The sequence below is a fragment of the Otolemur garnettii genome, unplaced genomic scaffold (genome assembly GCF_000181295.1).
Source record: "Otolemur garnettii isolate 467f Iridium unplaced genomic scaffold, OtoGar3 scaffold00061, whole genome shotgun sequence".
NCBI classification, from domain to species: domain Eukaryota; kingdom Metazoa; phylum Chordata; class Mammalia; order Primates; family Galagidae; genus Otolemur; species Otolemur garnettii.
Genome location: NW_003852456.1, coordinates 9,738,218 through 9,757,830, shown reverse-complemented (window position 1 = coordinate 9,757,830; position 19,613 = coordinate 9,738,218). Strand labels below are relative to the sequence as shown.

Here is a 19,613-nt window from a genome sequence, read left to right as displayed (position 1 = left end):
TGGGGTTGGGTGTAGGGTTAGGGTGGAGTTAGAGCTGGAGTTGGGTTTCAGGTTACGTTTAGGGTTAGGGTAGGTTTGTGGTTAGGGTTTGTGTTAGGGTTACAGTTAGGATTAGGGTAGGTTTGAGTTTGGGGTTTGTGTTAGGGTTGGGTTAGGGTTAGGGTTTGTGTTAGGGTTACGGTTAGGGTAAGGGTAGGTTTGTGGTTAGGGTTAGGGTTAGGGTTGGGTTAGGGTAGGTTTGTGGTTGTGGGTTGTGTGCACTTGCTTATGTTTAGTTTGCAATCAACAAAGCGGGAGCCCATCTACAATTTTTCCCATGGATGTTCTGAGTTTAGAATGAAAGTTATTAGAACTAGAATATTTTCATCATGGCTGAGGACAGACTAGTCAATAGGAAAAACTATTCCAACTGGCATTTTAGGTACAGTCGGTCAAGTGCAGTTGAGGGTTAGAAAGTCTTGCTGCCTCACCACCATCTTACCCAGCGGGTTAGCTCTACAGGAAAAACGTATTCCCAGATTTGTTTTTATAGGTTGTCCTGTTAACTATGGTAAGATTAAAATATATGTACACACACTTGCACTTGTAATCAGCACTACATGAGGCCAGGCACAGTGGCTCACACCTGTAATCCCAGCACTCGGCTAGACTGAGGGGGAGGATCCCTTGAGCTCAAGAGTTCGAGACCAGTGGGGCAATATAGCAAGACTCCATTTCTATAAAAAACAGAATAAAGGAAAGCTATTCAATCTCTCTCAAAAGGTTCAAAAGGAGTGAAATATCAGTTCTGACTCTAGTTCTGGCTCTCAGGAACACATCTCTGGGCCTCAATCTGTTCCTTTTGATAATGAAGATCTGGGCTGGGGGTGATGCCTCTGAGAGGCCAAGGCCAGAGGATCCCTTGAGCTCAGGAGTCTGAGACCAGCCTGAGCAAAAGTGAGATGCGATCTCTAAAAAGAGCTGGCATTTAGAAAGAGCAAAGAGCAAAGAGAAAGAGCAAAGAGCAAGCAGGCCATGTAGTCCCAGCTAGCCAGCAGCCTGAACCCAGGAGTTTGTGGTGGTTGTGAGCTATGATGATGCCACTGCACTCAGCACTCAGGGAAAGAGTGAGACTTTCCCTCAAAAAGAAAATATAAATAAATAAACAGGTACTACATAATTGTTAAGATATGAAGCTAGGGAATTATTCTGCACTAGAATACAGTTAAAGTGTGAACAGCTTGACATTTTCTCAGATGTATAATTCCGTTTCTTTGGGTTATTCCTTTCCCTTCTGGCACCAGACTCTAACCCTAAATACATAGCTGAACCTCCCCATTTGCCATAGATCCCCCACCACCCCCTGCCCCCGCAGGGCTGCCTTCCTGCTGACGGGAATTATATGCTCACAGTATGACGAAGGCCAGGAGAAGGGAACCATGTCACGCTGCACTTGAACTGCTACGAACACAAGGAATTGAAAGTAATTGAAGCTTCAAGACACATGTGTGTCTCACATCAAGATTCATTGTTTTTGTTTTTTATTTGACAGTGAAGTCCCATAAGAAATCCAGTTGTGGATAAGTAATAAATTGTGAGCCCAGGAAGTTTTTTAAAAGAGATTTAAATAAATCTCTTTTTAAAAAGTTCCTGTGTTGTACGAATTCTGTCCTCCTTCCTATTTTTCCAGATTTCGATAAATCAGCCTTGATTGTAAATATATCCCTGGCCTTGGAACTGCAGCCACCAACAACTGCCTTCACAATAGCTGCCTGCAAAAGAATGATTTGCTATTGACTGCTGGGTAGGGTTTCAGCTAGACCAGCAAAGCTCCATTAGTAAACGATGTGCAGCAGGGGCAGGGCGGGGGGATCGATGGGAAGTGCATAGGATTTTTAAAAGGAAACAAATAACACCGAAGACCCCCACCAATCACTCCACCCACGTGCCCCATGCAGACAACTGTCCAGTCATCCTAATCCACGGGGACATGTCAGCGTTCCTGCAGCCAGAGACTCCTCTGAGCTTTTAATTAAAAGTACCTTGTCCAAGGACACAGCAATTTAGAGCTTCATCAGCAACAGGGAGATTCCCGCAAACTGAATCTGACCAATACTGCCTTGAATACACTCAAGGAAGTCTGTAAAAGGCCTAATTTATTTATGAACCAAAGCAAAATCCCTAAATGCCAATTATTGAGTCTCTGATTGTTCACTAAGAATCTCACAAACAGGAGAAGAGGAAAATAGAACAGAAAACAAAGCAAAAAAGGATAATAAGAGAAAACCCACAACCTAGTTTTTTTCATTAAAGCATTTCATTTCCTGTACGCCTGCAAGGTAAGCAACGATGCCAGCTTGGGAGCACTATCGCTTTGTTTTTTTTTATCCCCCTCTATCAGTGTCTTGATACATCACATATCATCCAAAATGAAAAAAAAAAAAAAAGTGAAGCCACTGTTTCTTGGTTCATTTTTCACCTTGGGATTATACCTGCATTTCAATTTCCCATTAAGAATCTGTTTGTTTGATCCCTGGAAATTGAAATGTAGGCACAAGCCTTGGATGAAATATTAGTCCTCTTGCCTCTACCCTGAGCTAGTGCAGCTAGGTGAGGGCTGAAAGGGAATTTTAAGGGAGAGCTGACAGTTCATTTAACAGACACATTCTCTTCAGGTCACCTTGGAACTCTTTGTTGATCACGGCACTTGGAAATCAAGCCTGATTCTAAATCTGATAGGAGAGAGTCTGCTGAAAATTTAATACTAAAATACCTGCAAGAGTGATGGAAGAAATATTTTGGACACAGAAACATTGGTCTCCTATGTCAATGTCATCTCTGGGGAAACACCATTTAGATAAAGATTAAAATCCATTATGGGGCTTGCCCAGGTGAAAACAGATGGCCAGAGAGTCCTTAAGTGGAAATGGCGTTGGGGATCTCTCTATCCACTAACCAGTAGAAATAAGATAAAGGCCACCTCAGGGTCTCAGAGGCTTAATGGAGCAATGCCATCTAAAATTGCAACCCTTGGCTGGGTACAGTGGCTCAGGCCTTGTAATCCCAGCACTCTGGGAGACTGAGGCAGGAGGATCCCTTGAGCTCAGTACTTCAAGACCAGCCTGAGCAAGAGTGAGACCCCATGTCTACTAAAGCTAGAAAAACTAGCTGTGCACCATGGTGGGCACCTGTAGCCCCAGTTACATGGGAGGCTGAGACACGAGGATCACTTAACCCCAGGAGTTTGAGGTTGCTGTGAGCTCTGATGATACCATCGCACTCTACCCAGGGTGACAGAGTCTCAAAAAAAGAAAAAAAAATCTCCATGGGAGAAGAAACTGCTGAAGCTGACAAAAGAAATCCCCTCTCTGCTTCTGTGAGAAGCAACAGGGGTGGCTGGAGAGGTCTGTTTCTGGAAGCGGACCACTGAGTCGGGTTGCATGCTGTGTAGCCCTTGACAGGCTCTTTAACGTCTCTGAGCTCAGCTTCCTCATATATAATTTGGTCTTGTCTGTAAAAGCCCTCTGACAGCATTGCTGGGAATATCAGAAATCCCAGGAGGATAAATTACCTAGTAACTGCTTAAGAATTTCATAGCAGGAGGCCTAATAGCAGTAGTATCATACCACCTGATTTTTTTTTGATACAATGAAGAAAGAAAAAAACATATAGCTTTGATCAGCAGTCTTTCTCAGAGAATAGTAGCGTTTAAGTCTTGGCAAAATTCTCTGGCAAACCCCAAAATAAAGAATTCCATGGATGATCTGTCAGCTTAGGAGGGGAACAGCCATCCTGGCTGTTACAAGATTAGATTCCACAAAAAAAAAAAAAAAGAAAGAAAGAAAGAAAGAAAGAACAGAAAAGAAACAGGAAGTTAAATATTTACATCCTGAACCGGCACAAAGCAGGCCAGTGTTTTCTCAGCAGGCTCCTGCTCTCGCTGGAAGGAACACAAGTCCTGTTTATACTCTGTGCACGTTGACTGCAGGATAAAATGACAGATTGGGGACAGGTCAAAGGGAAAAACGTGACACAGAGAGAGCTAAATGGACTTCCGCAAGTCTCTCTGGGACATAACTTTCTTAAGGAAAACAGGACAACCCTAATTGCACCTAATCACTGTCCCATCGCGTTAAGTCGGAGCATTCAGGCAGAGATTTCCTGCAAAGTGCCCGGAGAGTGACAGGGAGCTAGGGCTGCGAGTGCGATGCACTAGCAGGGGACTGGCGGCTTCTCTCTGCTGCAAAGTGACAGATGACCCAGGCAGGCATGTCATTTCCTATTTTGTGCTTTCATTTTTCAGACCAAATTGCGCTAAACCACAAAACCATCGTGTGTCCCATGATCGATGTCATTGACCACAATCACTTTGGGTACGAGGCACAAGCGGGGGACGCCATGCGCGGAGCCTTCGACTGGGAGATGTACTACAAGAGAATTCCTATCCCCCCGGAGCTGCGGCGCGCGGACCCCAGCGACCCTTTTGAGTGAGTAGCGCTGGGGGCGGGCGCGGAGCCCCAGGAGGCAGGTGGCTCGTCCCGCTGTGTCAGCCTGGGCTGCCCCCATGAGAAAATTATCTCTAGTGAAAATAGGATAACAGGTGGCAACAGGGTGAGAAAATTGGGAAAACACACCGTCATTAGCAGAGGAAACGGGATCGGATGCCGGTCTCCCTTCCAGAAGCTTCCTCCGTACCTTCGCTCTCTTTAATTTTTCCTTTGAGGCATATTAACATTAACTCTTTTATTTTCCTTTTACTGGTGATTGATACAGAACACAAACCAGCCCTTCTACCTGCGCCCCTGATGGAAGGCAGGGGTTCCCCTAAGTTCAACTTGGGGAGCTCAGTACAAATGACCCATCCTGTGGAGACAATCTTTGATAGCCCGGCCTCTAATTTAAGTGCATTCTCTATAGAGAAGGTATAATGCTCATCTGTTGACTAATTTCTCCCAAACTAAATCCTTTTCTTCTCAATGTGGACATGAGAATTGTGCATTGCAAGGAACAGAGAAGAAAAAGAAAGGAGTATGGTTCGGGCGGATAAGCTATCAGGAGTTCTACGGGGAATGGATGCCAAACTTTTCCCAGCAGTTAGACTAGAATAGAGATTTTCAACTGCTGTGCTGTGAGAAGATAGACAATATTAAGTGTGCTGCGAAGATTTTGAGAGATCAGTAATTAAATTATATTTGAAAGAAGTTCAAAACACAGTAGGTATTCTCTCTCTCTCTCTCTCTCTCTCTCTCTCGATAAACATTTTAATTTGCCATGGAAGTTTACCTATAAGTTCAAGTGTGCCATGAGATTTTTAAAAAGTTGAAAAAACACTGGTCTAGACATTGCCCAAAGCATACTATTATCCATTCCTCATACAATGCCCTTTGATCTCATTAAAACCTTTATAACTTTAAGACTATATGGTATATATATATTTTTCTTATTACAAGGAAAACATTTGTGATCAAGGCTTTTTAAACTCTATAATATAGAGTCTATTTAAAAGCATTAAAATAATATTGTCTTTTCATCAATAATATCAGCCATACAAAAATGTAATGGAGAAGTTAGTGAGTCCCCAAACCACCTCTGTGCCACTGACAGTTCAAATTACAGCAAACATGTCATAACGCTCAGGAGAATGTTTCTTTGGATTCTAGTCTCTGGAAAACTGAACTCCCAGGGAAGCAAAAGGGGTTGATGAATTAGCTTGATAAAATGGGAAAGCCTTGTTTCTCTTGCAAAAGGAAGCACCTTCATTCCATACCCAGAACTTTCCTGGAGGTATGGCCTCTTTGGACCCTCAACTTATCAGAGAGTTTTTAAAAATAAAATAAAATAACATGCCTCTGTTACTTGCCCCAAATCCTTTGGCCAAAATTTCATAGATATTCAAAACGACCAGAAAATTTTTTTAGGGATCTCAGTGAAGGAGTTTCTAATAAGCATTTGGAGGGGGTCCCAGGTGAGAGACCCTCTTCAGACCTCCCTGAAGGGTAACTTTTGCACATCCTCGTGACAAAAGGATTTTGTCCCTTAAGCTGGGACAAATAACCAGCATTCAAGAGGACACTCCCATTAACCACCTCGACTTAGCCATTCCGTGAATATCTTAAAGATGTGCCGCACAAATAGATATGATGCATTTGTATTTGTTGATTTTAAAAATAGCTAAGCAGAAAAGAGAATAAAACAAAATAAAAGTTTCAAATGGTAAAAATAAAAAAATATGTAGGGAGTAGGGAATGCAAAGATTCCTCAGTGACCAGGACAGCTGTCCAGAGCTGTCCAGCTGCCCACAGGGTGGAAGGGTCACAGTGTGGCCTCTGCTATCTCAGGTTACTGTTTTTAGGGCTCAAATTCACCCACAATGGCTTTCCAAATACTGCAATCGTGACAATGATAATCACCTTTTATGTTATTTCTGCTGGGACAGCAAAGTGGTGGGCTTTCTGGGATCAAACTCTGCCAAAGGAATCTCCAATAGTGAACATTTCAAAACTGTCCTTCCTGCCTGCACTGACAGTGGAAAATTTTGTCAGGCAGAACTTGGCTGTGGCTGTCTCGACATCCAGCACCTTGCTCATTAACCCCTGGCAACTCTCAAAACCAGATCACATCCTGTTCCGTCACCTACTCGGGTCACACCATCCAGGCAGATTGCCTTCCTCTGGGCATGTGGCTGACTTACTGCTTTAGATCCCTTTGGTTCTTGGGAATGCAGACATTGGAGCCTTTTAGAATAAATGTCCCATCTTAAAAACTGCATCTGCCTTCCTGATAATAAAAGAACGGTTCCCCAAACAGCTATGAGTGGTGCATCAGCAATCCCACTATGGAGCAGTCACCTGCATCTGCTTGTCAAGAGACACACTTTGGGCTAAAAATGTGTGCTTTCCTAGATGTGATGCGTAAGACACACAGTGCATGCACCCTCTACAGATCGCTCTCTTTTAGTCTTTTATGTGTCGAGAGGCTGCTCCCAAAGTGTATGGTTTTCTGTGGGAAGGGAAGGGAAAAAGAGGTCTGAAAAAAAACAGGGAGAATGGGCAGTGCCTATGGCTCAAGGGGTAGGGCTCCGGCCCCATATACTGGAGGTGGTGGGTTCAAACCCAGCCCTGGCCAAAAAAAAAAAAAAAAAATAGGAAGAAAAGAATAAGAGACATACTGTATAAATATACTGCAAATCCCAAGCCTTTCTGCAGAACGCACATGCAAAAATTACCCTTCTGTTGCAAGTTTGCCAGATGTGTTCTGTGAGAAGATCTGGATTCTCTCATTTGTTCTGCTGTTAATCCGAGTTTTTCGGTGACTATTGATTAAAGCAGTGCTTTTCAGCCTGAAAATCATGTGACATTAATGAGGCCTGGACAGTATTTTTCATTGCTCATGAATTGAATCAAATTGAAAATTTCAGAGTATTTTATCAGTGGGGTAGCTATACTCAACTCAAATACTCAATTTCAGTTATAAGGCTATGTAGAGGTTCCTGGGTGCTGGTATAACCATATCTCTTAGTACAGACTACACAGGAGTTCAGTATCTACCAACTTCCTGAACTAAGAGTGATGACCTTCGACAGTCTGAGTTAGGAAAGAAAGGTCTTCATTCATTCATTCGTTCATGCAGATTTCAAATCGCAGGTGTGTAATCAATAATCTGCTAGGACTCAAATCGATGTTTTCTTTAATTCATTCAAGCTTTAGAGCCTGGGTTAATCAATAATTTCCTCTTCCTCTCCCTTAGAAGAGAAGTTTAGGCAGCCATTAAGTGAAGTAGGTTTGTCAATGAACGTTTCATAGCGAGTCCTCAGTGAGAGCAGAAAGGAGAACAGATGGGCTTGTTGCCTGGTTCCCTGTCCTGTGTTCTCACCCCTTAGACCAAACTCTGAGTGGATAGGTTGAAAATGTCAGCTTTCAGTTACTCACTAATGAAGGGTAAATGTCAACAATGCCGGCTTCTGGTCTGTTTATAACAAGATCTGATTCAATATTTGACAACTGCAAAAGGACAAAATGTTTAGGGGAGAAATGCTGTCAAACTTCTAAATAGTGTCCCAGCTTGCAAAGAGTGAAGCTAAAGGAGCAGAAATGACTCAGGTGACTAAACAACTCGGAATAAAATCAATCCCCCTTGAAAGCTCAGAATGAACCACCACCACCTCCCACACACACACTGGGGTTTTCTTTTTAATGTAAAATAAGATGCTGTAAGGTGGACTGAGATGCTCCCTAGCATGTGTCTGTTTCCCAGCTCTCCTGCTGAAGGCCCTCCCCAGCCTTGGCTCTTGGGGTTCCAGGGACGGGGATGGGACGGGGACGCCCTGGGCCTGCAGTCGCCTGAGGAAATCATACTTGCTGGGGAGATACTCAGTATGGGGTTCCCGACAATCTCTTTTCCCTTGTGGGCTCTGAAATAACCATTTAATTCCTGAATTACTAGTCACTGCAGCTATTCTGGTGGTGGCTCCCTGCTTAGTTAGCTTGTCCCAGGTGCTTGAGATCTGTGAGTTCTGGGGGTGCTCATGCCCCCCTTTCTCTGGTTTCCATGTGTTTTGACTTCAGACTTTCTTTTTTCTGTCACTGTTACCTTTAAGGTACATTCAATGACAAGAGGCCTATGCTAGGTAACCTATTTATTATTATTATAATTGGTTTTGAGACAGATTCTCACTCAGTTACCCTGGGTAGAGTGCTATGGCTGCAGCCTCACTCACAGCAACCTCAAACTCCAGGGCCCAAGCAACCGTCCTGTCTCAGCCTCCCAAGTAGCTGGGATTACAGGCACCTGCCACCACACCTGTCTAGTTTTTCTACTTTTAGTAGAGATGGGGCCTCATTCTTGCTCAGGCTGGTCTCATACTCCTGAGCTCAAGGGATCTTCCCACTTCAGCCTTCCAGAGTCCTGGGGGTACAGGTGTGAACCACCACACCTGGCCCTATATATGCTATTTTGAAAGGAGATGAGATCTCAGCCTCCCCACTGAAAGAGGCATCCACTCCCCAGCTCCCTAGGGTCCAGTTGTAGAGAAAGATAAAGGAAGTCTGCTTATGCACACTCGAGTTGGAACAGGATATTTACAGCCTGCCCCATACACTAGAATCATCATCTATGAAGTGATTTCTATTACTATGGAAAGTTAAACTTTAATTCTTAGAGCAGTGTTAAGCCAAGGAAAGTTACTCAGCAAGCTTGTGCTCATTACTCTTTTAAATATGTGGGATTGGTGAGAGAGGTTGGCTGTGCACAGGACAGGAGGAACATAGCCTGACCTGCTGCTGGTGTTCTGGGAGGTGCAGACCCCACTTTTCTCCTGCTACTCTCAGCTCTCCCCCTGCTTGGTGTTTGCACCTGCTTCCTCTTTTCTAGCTTGTGATGTGACTACCTACATACAAGTAAAAGGTAATGATGCAAACTGGAGCTATTTATTAATCAGAATCGAGCATTCTTTTCAGAAAAGAAGATATATTAGATATATTAAATAAATCCTTGCAATAATAGATTTCTGACTTGTTGATGGGCTAATGTGTTTCTAATCTTTGCTTCTCGGTATCCGAAATTTTAACTAAGCACATTTTGCAAACTATTCCTTGTGTCCCCAGACATATGTTTCATCTTGTCCTGATGAATACTTTCTTCCACTTTTATTTGAGGAAATTCCCTATAAGTGATGGATAATGAAATGAAATTTGAGAAGCTAAATCACCAAAATCTAATTCTGCAAAGGATGCTGAATCTGAAAATGAAACTATAATTCCAGAAGGCTGAAATAACTCTTTTAAAGAAAATGCTCCTATAAATACACATACATATGTCTAGGACACACATTCAAATACATTCCACGGAAAGACCATTTTCTTATCTGAGGTCACTTTGTAGCCCAAATAATTTTATCTTAACTGCCATAATATAGTGAATTAAAAGTAGCAACTACAAGCTCATCTTGACTAGTGAATATGACAAAATATAATCACTAAAGGGCATTTTCCTAAAAACTCTATTTTATTTTATTCTCAGACATGCCTAGGAATAAAAGAATTCTTAAATATAATTAGGTCTGAATTTTCCTACTTGAAAAAGGATCTGAGAACGATTGGTAGTGAGAAAATGACTGATCCCTCAACTCTTTAGAAAAACCCTATTTTTAGGTTCAGAATTATTGTAAACTTCTAACTCGGAGTTAGATTCCTAAGTAGGATGCTGACGTGAGTCCAATATACTCAAAAAAAGTTGGTCAAACTTTTCTTTGTGCTCTGCCTCCACCTGCTGGACACAAATGTAAACATTTTAAAAGAAATCATTGACAAAGGGTCAAAATCCTTGTTTTTGCAAACGAAGTTTTGATTCATAAATTAAAGGTAATGCACACACAGCAAATCAAGACGAATAACACCCGGTGCCCAAGTTCTACCGAGTCGAAGAAGGAGGAGATAAATGCTACTGTGGGATCGCCGCCCAGCCCCGCTGGGGCTTTATCCATCAATGAGTGGACGAATCCACAGCCGCTTTTTGGAATTTCCTCTCGCAGAGCTCCCTTCTCCATTGTGTTAAGGTGACGGGAACAAGAAAAAGGCAGATCTGGGAGACTGTTTAGGGAGGTCGGCGGAGATAAATGCCTGGCTCCTGACGGAGATGTGAACAGGAAAGAGGATTCAGAACCAAAGGCTGGGCCAGTTCACCAACCGTGCAGACCATGGGCACCTTGAGGACTGCAGCTCACTCTGTGGCCCAGAACCCGAGCCCCGTGGTGGGGAAATGAAGCCTCGTCTCCGCGCTGTCTAGGGAATCAGACTGAAGCAAAGATGAATGACTCAATAACCCGTGTGGTCATCAGGTGTGGAGGGGATGGTGGAGCCAGGGACTCTGCAGTGAGTGCCCAGAGGGGCTGGGACAGAGAAGAGTGGAATGGGGTAGAAAGAAGGGAGAACAGTGACTTCCAGGGGTAGGATGCTGTGTGCAAAGGCACCCAGGGGAAGAGACAGATGACTCTGTCTGGGTCTGGGGGTCCTGCTACAGCCAAAAATTGAGTATGGAAGCCTAAATTCCCAACATGAAGCTCTTTGGAGGTGAGGCCTTCAAGAGGTCATGAGGTCATGATGATTGTGTTCCCATGCATGAGATTAGTGCCCTCAAGAGGTCATGAGGTCATGATGGGGTGCTCCCATGCATGGGATTAGTGCCCTCAAGAGGTCATGAGGTCATGATGGGGTGCTCCCATGCTTGGGATTAAAGCCTTCAAAAGGTCATGAGGTCATGATGTGGTGCTCCCTTGCATGGGATTAGCATAAAGTGACCAGACTTCCCGCTTTTGGTGGGACGGTCCCGATTTTTAACAATTTGTCCCATGTCCTGCAGCATTTTTAAAAAGTCCCAATTTTTGGAAAGAATGCACGAACGGGCGAGAGAACAGGAAGGGAATATACGGTGTTCGGCTGCCATGTGGCTATTTTGCCAGAATATGAGTTTTATATTATTTTTGTTAATTTTATAATGTTAAACTGTAATAATAACAAATAATTGTTGAGAACTGATTATCCAGAACTGCCTATCAAAGTTTGCATTGTTGTCAGACCCCGTCCACCCACCCCTACCCCTACCCCCTCAATGGTGTCCCGCTTTACCAATGTTAAAATCTGGTCACCTTAGATTAGGGCCCTCAAGAGGTCATGAGGTCCTGATGGGGTGCTTCCATGCATGAGATTCATGAGATTAGGGCCCTCAAGAGGTCATGAGGTCCTGATGGGGTGCTTCCATGCATGAGATTCATGAGATTAGGGCCCTCAAGAGGTCTTAACGTCATGATGGGGTGCTCCCATGCATAGCATTAGTGACCTCACTGAGGGTGTGCAGGGACCAGGGCTCACCCCTCTCTTCACCACTTGAGGACACTCAAAGTCCACAGTCTTCAAGGCACAAGGGGGCTCCCCCTAGGCTTGGACTTCCAGCCCCCAGACCATGAGAAACACATTTCTGCTCTTCATAAGCTGCCCCATCCGAGGTACGTGGTGAGGCCATCACAGGCCTTCAGCATAGCCACTAGCCTAGACACTAGCTAGATTTGCCATCTTGGTGGAAAGTCACATGTCCACTCCACACCTTGGGCTCCTCAGTAAAACAAATTAATTTGCAAAACCAACCGAGATTCACTCCTTCATCTCTCTGACTCAGTTCTCAGATGCATAATCATTTCTCTATAATGCAAAATCAATAATGCTAAGATCTGCCTATTTCAGAGGAAGCCATGGAGCTGTGGGAAGTAGATTACTTATTCCTGAAATTGTAAACAGAGCTGAACCAGGATTTTAAACAGAGAGGGAATGTCCATTATCCCACCAGTTGACATACAGTTTATGACTAGCAGACTAAAATATGTTAAATTTGGGGGAGCCATCTTAATGATTTGGGGAACTCTAAAGTCCTTTTTGGTTTAACACTTTTTATTATCTCTACTGGGAACAGACTCGGATTTAACAGTCTGTGTGTGATGAAAACACACAGAGCTTAGCTTCACTGCCACTATCTAAGCTGCAAAGTTCCTCTCCAAAGAGCTTCCATTTGCAGAGCAGAAGTGACCTTGGGCTGGTCCCATGAGGGCTGCAGAGAGGGCCCATGCAGCTTGAATGCAGTCTGGACAGCATCTTTCCTCTCTGTTTCTCTTGTCTGCATGGCGTCTCCTCCCAGCCCAGAGGTTTTCACAAGACAGGGGAGAATCATGGCCACAGGAGGTGCTTCTCTGTGGTCAGCAGTCCCCACATGAAGGAAAAATTTCCCTTCTCCCAATACACCCTATAACTGCTTCTGCCCCGTCACTCTGGCCACAGGGCAAGGAGCTGTGATTGGCAGCCCCACAGAACCATATGTGGGGGAAAAGGAGCATCATCTGCAAGGACAGGCACGCTCTTCTGGGCTCACACAATAATAATAAATGCCCTTTGCCCACAAGGCCAGACCCTACGCCAGATATAGAGCGTCTGGATTATACAAACTCTTTAGGCAACCAAAGTTTAATTTTATTATTTATTTTTTTCAGATGAGTATGAGGGTATAGACAATTAGGTTACAATGTTTGCATTTGTTAGGTAGAGTCCCTGTGGTAGTTGTGTCCTGCCCCCAGGAGCTGTGCCACGTACCCTCACATTGTTTCCATTAGGTAGGAGCTCACCAATCCCACTCTCTCCTCTCTCTTTCCTTCCTCCTCCCTCCCCCCCCCAAATTGAATTGAATTTTCCCTTGCATGGGTGTGTATTAGAGTGGCTACTGGCTTCATATTAGTATTGAGTACATTGGATACTTGCTTTTCTGTTCTTGAGATAACTCAGAAGAATGTGTTTCAATTCCATCCAGGTTAATACAAAAGATGTAGAGTCTCCATCTTTTCTTATGGCTGAATAGTGTCCCAAGGTGGACATATAGCACAGTCTGTTAATCTAGTCCTGTGTCGGTGGGCATTTAGGTTGTTTCCACATCTTAACCAAAATTTTAAACCAATATGCCCCATATTTTCTCTTCTCCATGATCCTGGAAACCTATGTTGTTGGTTTGCAGGAAAACTGTGCTCCAGAAGAGAAATTAGAACCTTTGGTGATTTTGGAAACATGGCTGTTGGCAGACACCAGAGAGGCTGTAAGTTGAAGAGAGGCTGACTGAAGAAGGCTTTGTCGCATCACCCTGTGGAGGGTATCAGATGGGATAGAAGTAGGTGGGATGTGCCTTGTGACCCCTCTGACACTTTGGGCATCCTCTGTCCTCTGCTGGCCCCTGGTCCCTCACCCTCAGCACCCATCAGGATCAGAAGTGAGGGCTGGTTTGGCCGAGTACCAGTGACTTAATAGTCAGTGTGACCTGAGCTCCTCATTCTCTCTCCTGGAGGGAGCTGCTGGCCCTAACTGAGGCTGCAGTCACAGAACTGTAAAGGGCTTCTCCTGACATTCTCCTAGAATTACACTTACAGTCTCAAAACTGAAGTCAGTGGGTAATAGACACTTCTTCCTGCTATGAGACGTTCAGTGCCCAGAGGGGAGGAGTCTGTTTCTCGATTCCCCAGTGATAAGATCAGACTCCCAGAGGTCTCCTGGAAAGGTCCAAGGGAAGGGCTCATGAGAGGACAGGTGTCCACCCCCCCAGCTGGCATCTGCTGGGCTACAGGAAAGCACGAACCCAGCCCAGAACGGGCAGTAAAACCCATATGGCGAGAGCCTCCCACAAAGGCAGCAGTGAAGAAAAGGAAGAAGCTGTCCAGGACAGCGAGGTAAGCATGGGCAGCTGAGGGAGAGGCCGGTTGTCTGGTCACTCATGCCACCTGCTGGGACTGAAAAGGGAGGTTTCCCCCAAGGTCAATCGCGTGGAGAGCAACCTTCGCAATTTCTCTGAAGGACTCTGTCCCAGACAACTGCCTGCCAAGGAAAGAAAATGAGGTGTTGCCTTCCAGGGAAGGAGGGGAGGGTGGTGGCAGCAGGGGACCAGCCAGCTAGAGCAGGTGGCGATGTCACCCCTGAGACTGTATACCTGCCATGACCTGAGAATTCAATAGCCAGGCGAGGTCTAGGCAGAGCGCCAGCTCTGGGAAGTGGCCCCCAGCCTCGTTCCTCCAATCCCCCTTCTGCAGCCCTGGGGCAACAGAAAGAAAGCGGGCAGAGAAGGTGGAAGGACAAGATAGCACCCGCCCTTCTGCACAGCGCACTCCACAGCAGCGAGGCACATACCTGTGTTGAGCGGGAGGCAGGTAGAAGTTCAAGGCTGGATGAAAATAGAAGCTTATACTTTGACAGAGTGAGGGTTTTGTGACTTTTGAGGAAGAAACAGTTCTGGCTGGATTCATCTTGCAGCTATGGGGTCTGCTCAGGACACCACCAGGAGCAGGGGAAGACACACAGACAGAAAGGGCTGGAGGAGGTGACCAGGGACATGAAAGCAGTTCTGCCTGTGCCCTGCCACAGCCACAGGAGGCCACGAGCTGCCCAAGCTTAGTGTCCATCCTTCACCATGTCATGAAATGATTCTCTTGTTAAAAGAACGGGAAACAGCCAGGCGCAGTGGCTCGCACCTATGATCCCAGCCAATGGGAGGCCAATGCAGGTGGATCCCTTGAGCTCAGGACTTCCAGACCAGCCTGAGCAAGAGTGAGACCCCATCTCTACTAAAAATAGAAAAACCATCTAGGCATGGTGGCAGGCACCTGTAATCCCAGCTACTCAGGAGACTGAGGCAGGAGGATCACTTGAGCCCAAGATTTTGAGGTTGCTGTGAGCTGTGATGCCATAGCACTCTAACCTAGGTGACAGAGTAAGAGTCTGTCTCAGAAAAATAAAATAAATAATGAAAGAACAGGAAGCATTTGATCAACAGAGATCAACAAAGACTGCTCACGTGATGACAGCCCCTTCCCGTGACCTTTGGCTAGAAAACTCCGGCTGGGAATTGAGGACACTTCATCCAGAGGTGTCCAGCCTGAGGCCCCTGGCCGCATGCAGATGATATGAGGATTTTTTTTTTTTTTTTTTTTTTTGCCTACCTGTGGTGTTAGATATCACAAACCTCATGCACACACACATCTTCTTTTGTTTTTGTTCACCAGCTCCTGCATCTGTGTATTTAATGTGTGGCCCAAGATAATGCTTCTCCTTCCAACATGGCCTACAGGGTGGACATCCCTGGGCAGACCTGGAAAGATGAGGAGATTTTGGGAAGGAGGAGAGACATGACGCCATTCCAGACTGAGACAGCATGAGCACAGCCCCAGAGGCAGGTCTGGGCAGTGCGGTGACCTAGTTTGGACAGAGTCTTGGCTCTGTGGGGAGCTGCTGTCAGTGTTAAAACCAAAAATACAGTGTGGAGTCCACATATGGCACGCTGGAATTGGATCTTAAAAATAAAACCATGGGAGTGGTAGAATATATAATTGTGTCTGTGTTTTCAGAAAATAACTCTGGTGACAGGGAACACTTGTCCAGAATAGCTAGCACAGAGGGAAACCGAACTCACTTAGACTGCTCAGGACGTAAGCTCTGAGACGTGAAATTGCGACTGTGGTTCCAGAAACAGAGAAAGTGAAGACGGAGTGAGGATGTGAGTCAGGTAGACAGGACCGGCCACACCTCTCTGGAGCTGGGATTGCTGACACCTACGGAAATTGCCCCATTTCTTAGGGAAACCAAGAGAGAGCTCCCAAAATGCCAGCAGCAGGAGTGTCCAACCTGTGACCGTGGGCCGCATGCTTGTCTGTGGTGTCAGATATCTGGGAAAGCATGCGCTGCACCGACCTTTGCTTTTGCTCATCTGCTCTCATGAGTGGTCACGTGTTTGATGTGTGGCCCAAGACGGCTCTTACTCTTCCAATGAGCAGCAGAGGAAAGAAAAGTCTAGACCCTCTCTGAGCTCAGCTGAGTCAACGCAGAGTCAGCTGCTAATGGTGACACCTCAGCAGATGGGGCCCTGTGTCCTCGGGTCACAGGGGCGGCCCCCTCTGCTGCCTGGCGGTGCCTCCTCCCCAATTCCCAGAAGAACCAGGGAGCGTCTGTACATCGCTGTTTCAGCCCTGACCAGGGAGACAGCGATGGCTGCCTCAGCCCATCAATCTGCCCGTCTCATTCCTTACTTCTGCGATAACGGGAGGAAAGCAGATGCAGCCAAAATGAACGTTCCTGGGAGGTTTTCCCACCTGCGTAAACTCTGATGGCCACTTAATCAGAAAAGAGTACAATATCACAAGCTGGCGGCCTTCATTCCTCTTCTTCATACCCCAGAAACTGTCCATGTGTAATGGAGAAGTTTCTCAATATGCAGGTCAGTATGAAAATTTTGATATATACAAAAATCAAGAAATGTAAAATCTGCACGGACAGAAACAAATGAAGCCCTCCCAGCGCTCGGATGAGCGGAGTGAGCGAAACTTGCACAGGTGAGTCAGAACGGTCGCTGCCCACTGTGTCTCTCAGAAGCAAAACGGTGGGCCATGACACAGTCTGTCTCCAAACCTTTGTAGTGACCCACAGATTCTTCAAAGCTGATATTTTATGCAGTGCCTTTCTCCAAATTCTGATTTTTACCAGCCTGGTGTGGGGGAGGGTGATGACTGCCAGTCACCCTTGTAAGGGCTTTCTGCCAGTTGTGGCTTTTAGATCAAACTGGATATGGAAGCCCAGACGTCCTGAAGAGGAGAAAAATCAATGCAAATGAATGTAATTTCTAAATAAAATATGCTTCTACCTAATTGAAAAGTCATTACCAATTAGCCAAATACAACTTTAATCAGACATGAACGACTGAGGAATTCTATATTTAGAAGAAGAACACAGGTTGGCATTTGAAAATGCTCACGTCTCATGCCATTAGCCTTGAAAACCTTTTACCAGGTAATGGAGATGTGAGTTTTAATTCCCAGTATCAAACCAAGAATAAAATTATTTTAATTATGGCCAACTGGGCAAAGGAACATTGATGGTCTAATTGCTAAATGGTAATTCTGTATTCTGTCCCTCGGAGACACCTGAGCCAAGCATTTCAATAATTCATTAAAGCACTTCCCTGAGCATCAATTATCAAATCATGGGCCTTGATTACTTTACCTGAGGAAGTTACCCTTGTGCAAAAGACTTTTACCAATCATCAACACATAGGGAAAAAAGAAAATCATTACACTGTACTTTTTCATTAAAAGAATATAAAATTTTACAATAGCCTCAGCTCTCTATGAGGCTTGACAATTAAAGTTTACAATCTCATCCTAGGAAAAGTATGAAACTTATTGGGACGAAACAACAAAGTATGAAACTTGATACAGCCTCTTTGGAAAGAAGTATAGAGAATCCTTAAAGAACTCAAAATACACCTTTCATTTGATCCTATAACCCAATTACTAGGCTTCTACCCAGAAGGAAAAAAAACTATTTTATCATAAAAACATTTACACTGGCTTTTTTATCACAGCTTAATTTACAATCACCAAGATGTGAAAACAACCCAAGGAATGGATTAGCAAGCTGTGGTATGTGTACACTATGGGATACTATTCAGCCATGAAAAAAGATGGAAACTTTATATCTTTTGTACTTACCTGGATGGAGTTGGAGAACATTCTCTTTAGTAAAGTATCACAAGAATGGAAAAGCAAATATCCAATGTACTCAATACCAATATGAAGCCAGTAGATGAAAGCCCATATAAGAGAGAAACTCAATCCAATTCAAGTTGGAGGAGTGGAAGAATGAGGGAAGGGGCGAAGAGGAGGAGGGAGGTGGGAGGGAGATGGGTGAGCCCCCCCTAATGGGCACAATGTGTGGGTACATGGCACACCTCCTGGGTGTGGGACACTACCTAACAAATGCAAGCATTGTAACCTAAATTTGTACCTTCATATTAATCTGAAATAAAAAATAAAATAAAATAAAAAAGAAAAAGTGCTACACACGCCATTGCTGAATATCCCTACAGTGCCCTCTGAGGTGCTCCCCTTGGGAAGCTGGGCACCAACACCCTGGCTAGTCCACCCTTCACAGCAATTGTTTGCTTCAGGTCACCAACTGGTACTTCTTTCATAGGCCGTTTGTGACTTTGATAATCTAAGGGTTATTGTTGCTATTTTATATTATTTTACCTAAAAACATTAAAGTGAAAAAATTATAATGAAAGAGAGGAAAACTCAATGAAAAATACAAAAATGAGAGTCTATAAGGGAGAAAATAAAAATGAGATAACCTCAAAATATATTTCCTTATGTACATAGAGAAGTCATTCCATAAATATCTATTGAATGGTAAAAATCAAAGAAAAAGGCTTTGGGACAAGCCTATATTTTCAACTCCTAGCCCGTTCCCACCCCACTGCTGATAAACAGGAGCAGTATTTACTCAACATGAAATTGAACTTTTTTCCCCATTCTGTTCCACCTCCCTCTGATCAAGGCAATTCTACCAGAAAAATCACCAGATTAATGACAGCAAGGCAAGTGAGGAAAGGAGGATTTACTGATTGGATAATCAATCCTGAGCAGCTAAAAAACCACCTTCCTGGGGTTTACTGACTCCTGGTAATATGCAAACGGAGCGTGAGCCGCCTCTGTAATTATCATCATTATCAACACTCTTCTCCATGGGTCTTAAGGGCCAATACTGAGGCAGAATTGAGCAGGAGGGGAGAATATTCAATGCACCCCCTTATTATTTTTATTATTATTTCTGAATCTAGTGTGGGGAATGCCTCCAAGACAAGAGTTGGTCCCAGGGATACGTGTCAGTGCTTGCACAGCACAGAATGCCATTTGCAAGTTTAGGAATCTCTGGGTGCGGGAGGGGTCTCAAGTCCTGGATTCCACATCCTTCCCTCCCCCTCCCTCACCCATGCTGCACCTGTGATCCAGCAAGTGTAAAGGTGGCCAGGGAGTTGGAATCTTGAAAGAACAGGTGCTGGGCAGGAAGATGGACAAGTGCTACTCAGGGTGGCAGCAGCAACAGGGATGGGGCAGCCAGAGTGCAGCAGGCAGAGTCTGGGAGGGCAGGGGTGTGTCAGGGGGCTGTGCAGAGTCCAGTGGGCACAGTCCGGGAGGGCAGGGGTGTGTCAGGGGGCTGTGCAGAGTCCAGTGGGCACAGTCCGGGAGTGCAGGCGTGTGTCAGGGGGCTGTGCAGAGTCCAGTGGGCACA

The 19,613-nt window shown here is 44.9% G+C and overlaps 1 protein-coding gene across 1 annotated transcript in view; it reads left to right on the top strand.

Moving 5' to 3' along the window:
* Window positions 1–19,613, top strand: part of GALNTL6 (polypeptide N-acetylgalactosaminyltransferase like 6) — a 641,250-nt gene that overhangs the window by 538,757 nt on the left and 82,880 nt on the right. The window contains exon 7 of the mRNA XM_003792813.1: window positions 4,283–4,466. Within this exon, the coding sequence (XP_003792861.1) occupies window positions 4,283–4,466 (184 nt within the window). The remainder of the gene's footprint in view (window positions 1–4,282; window positions 4,467–19,613) is intronic.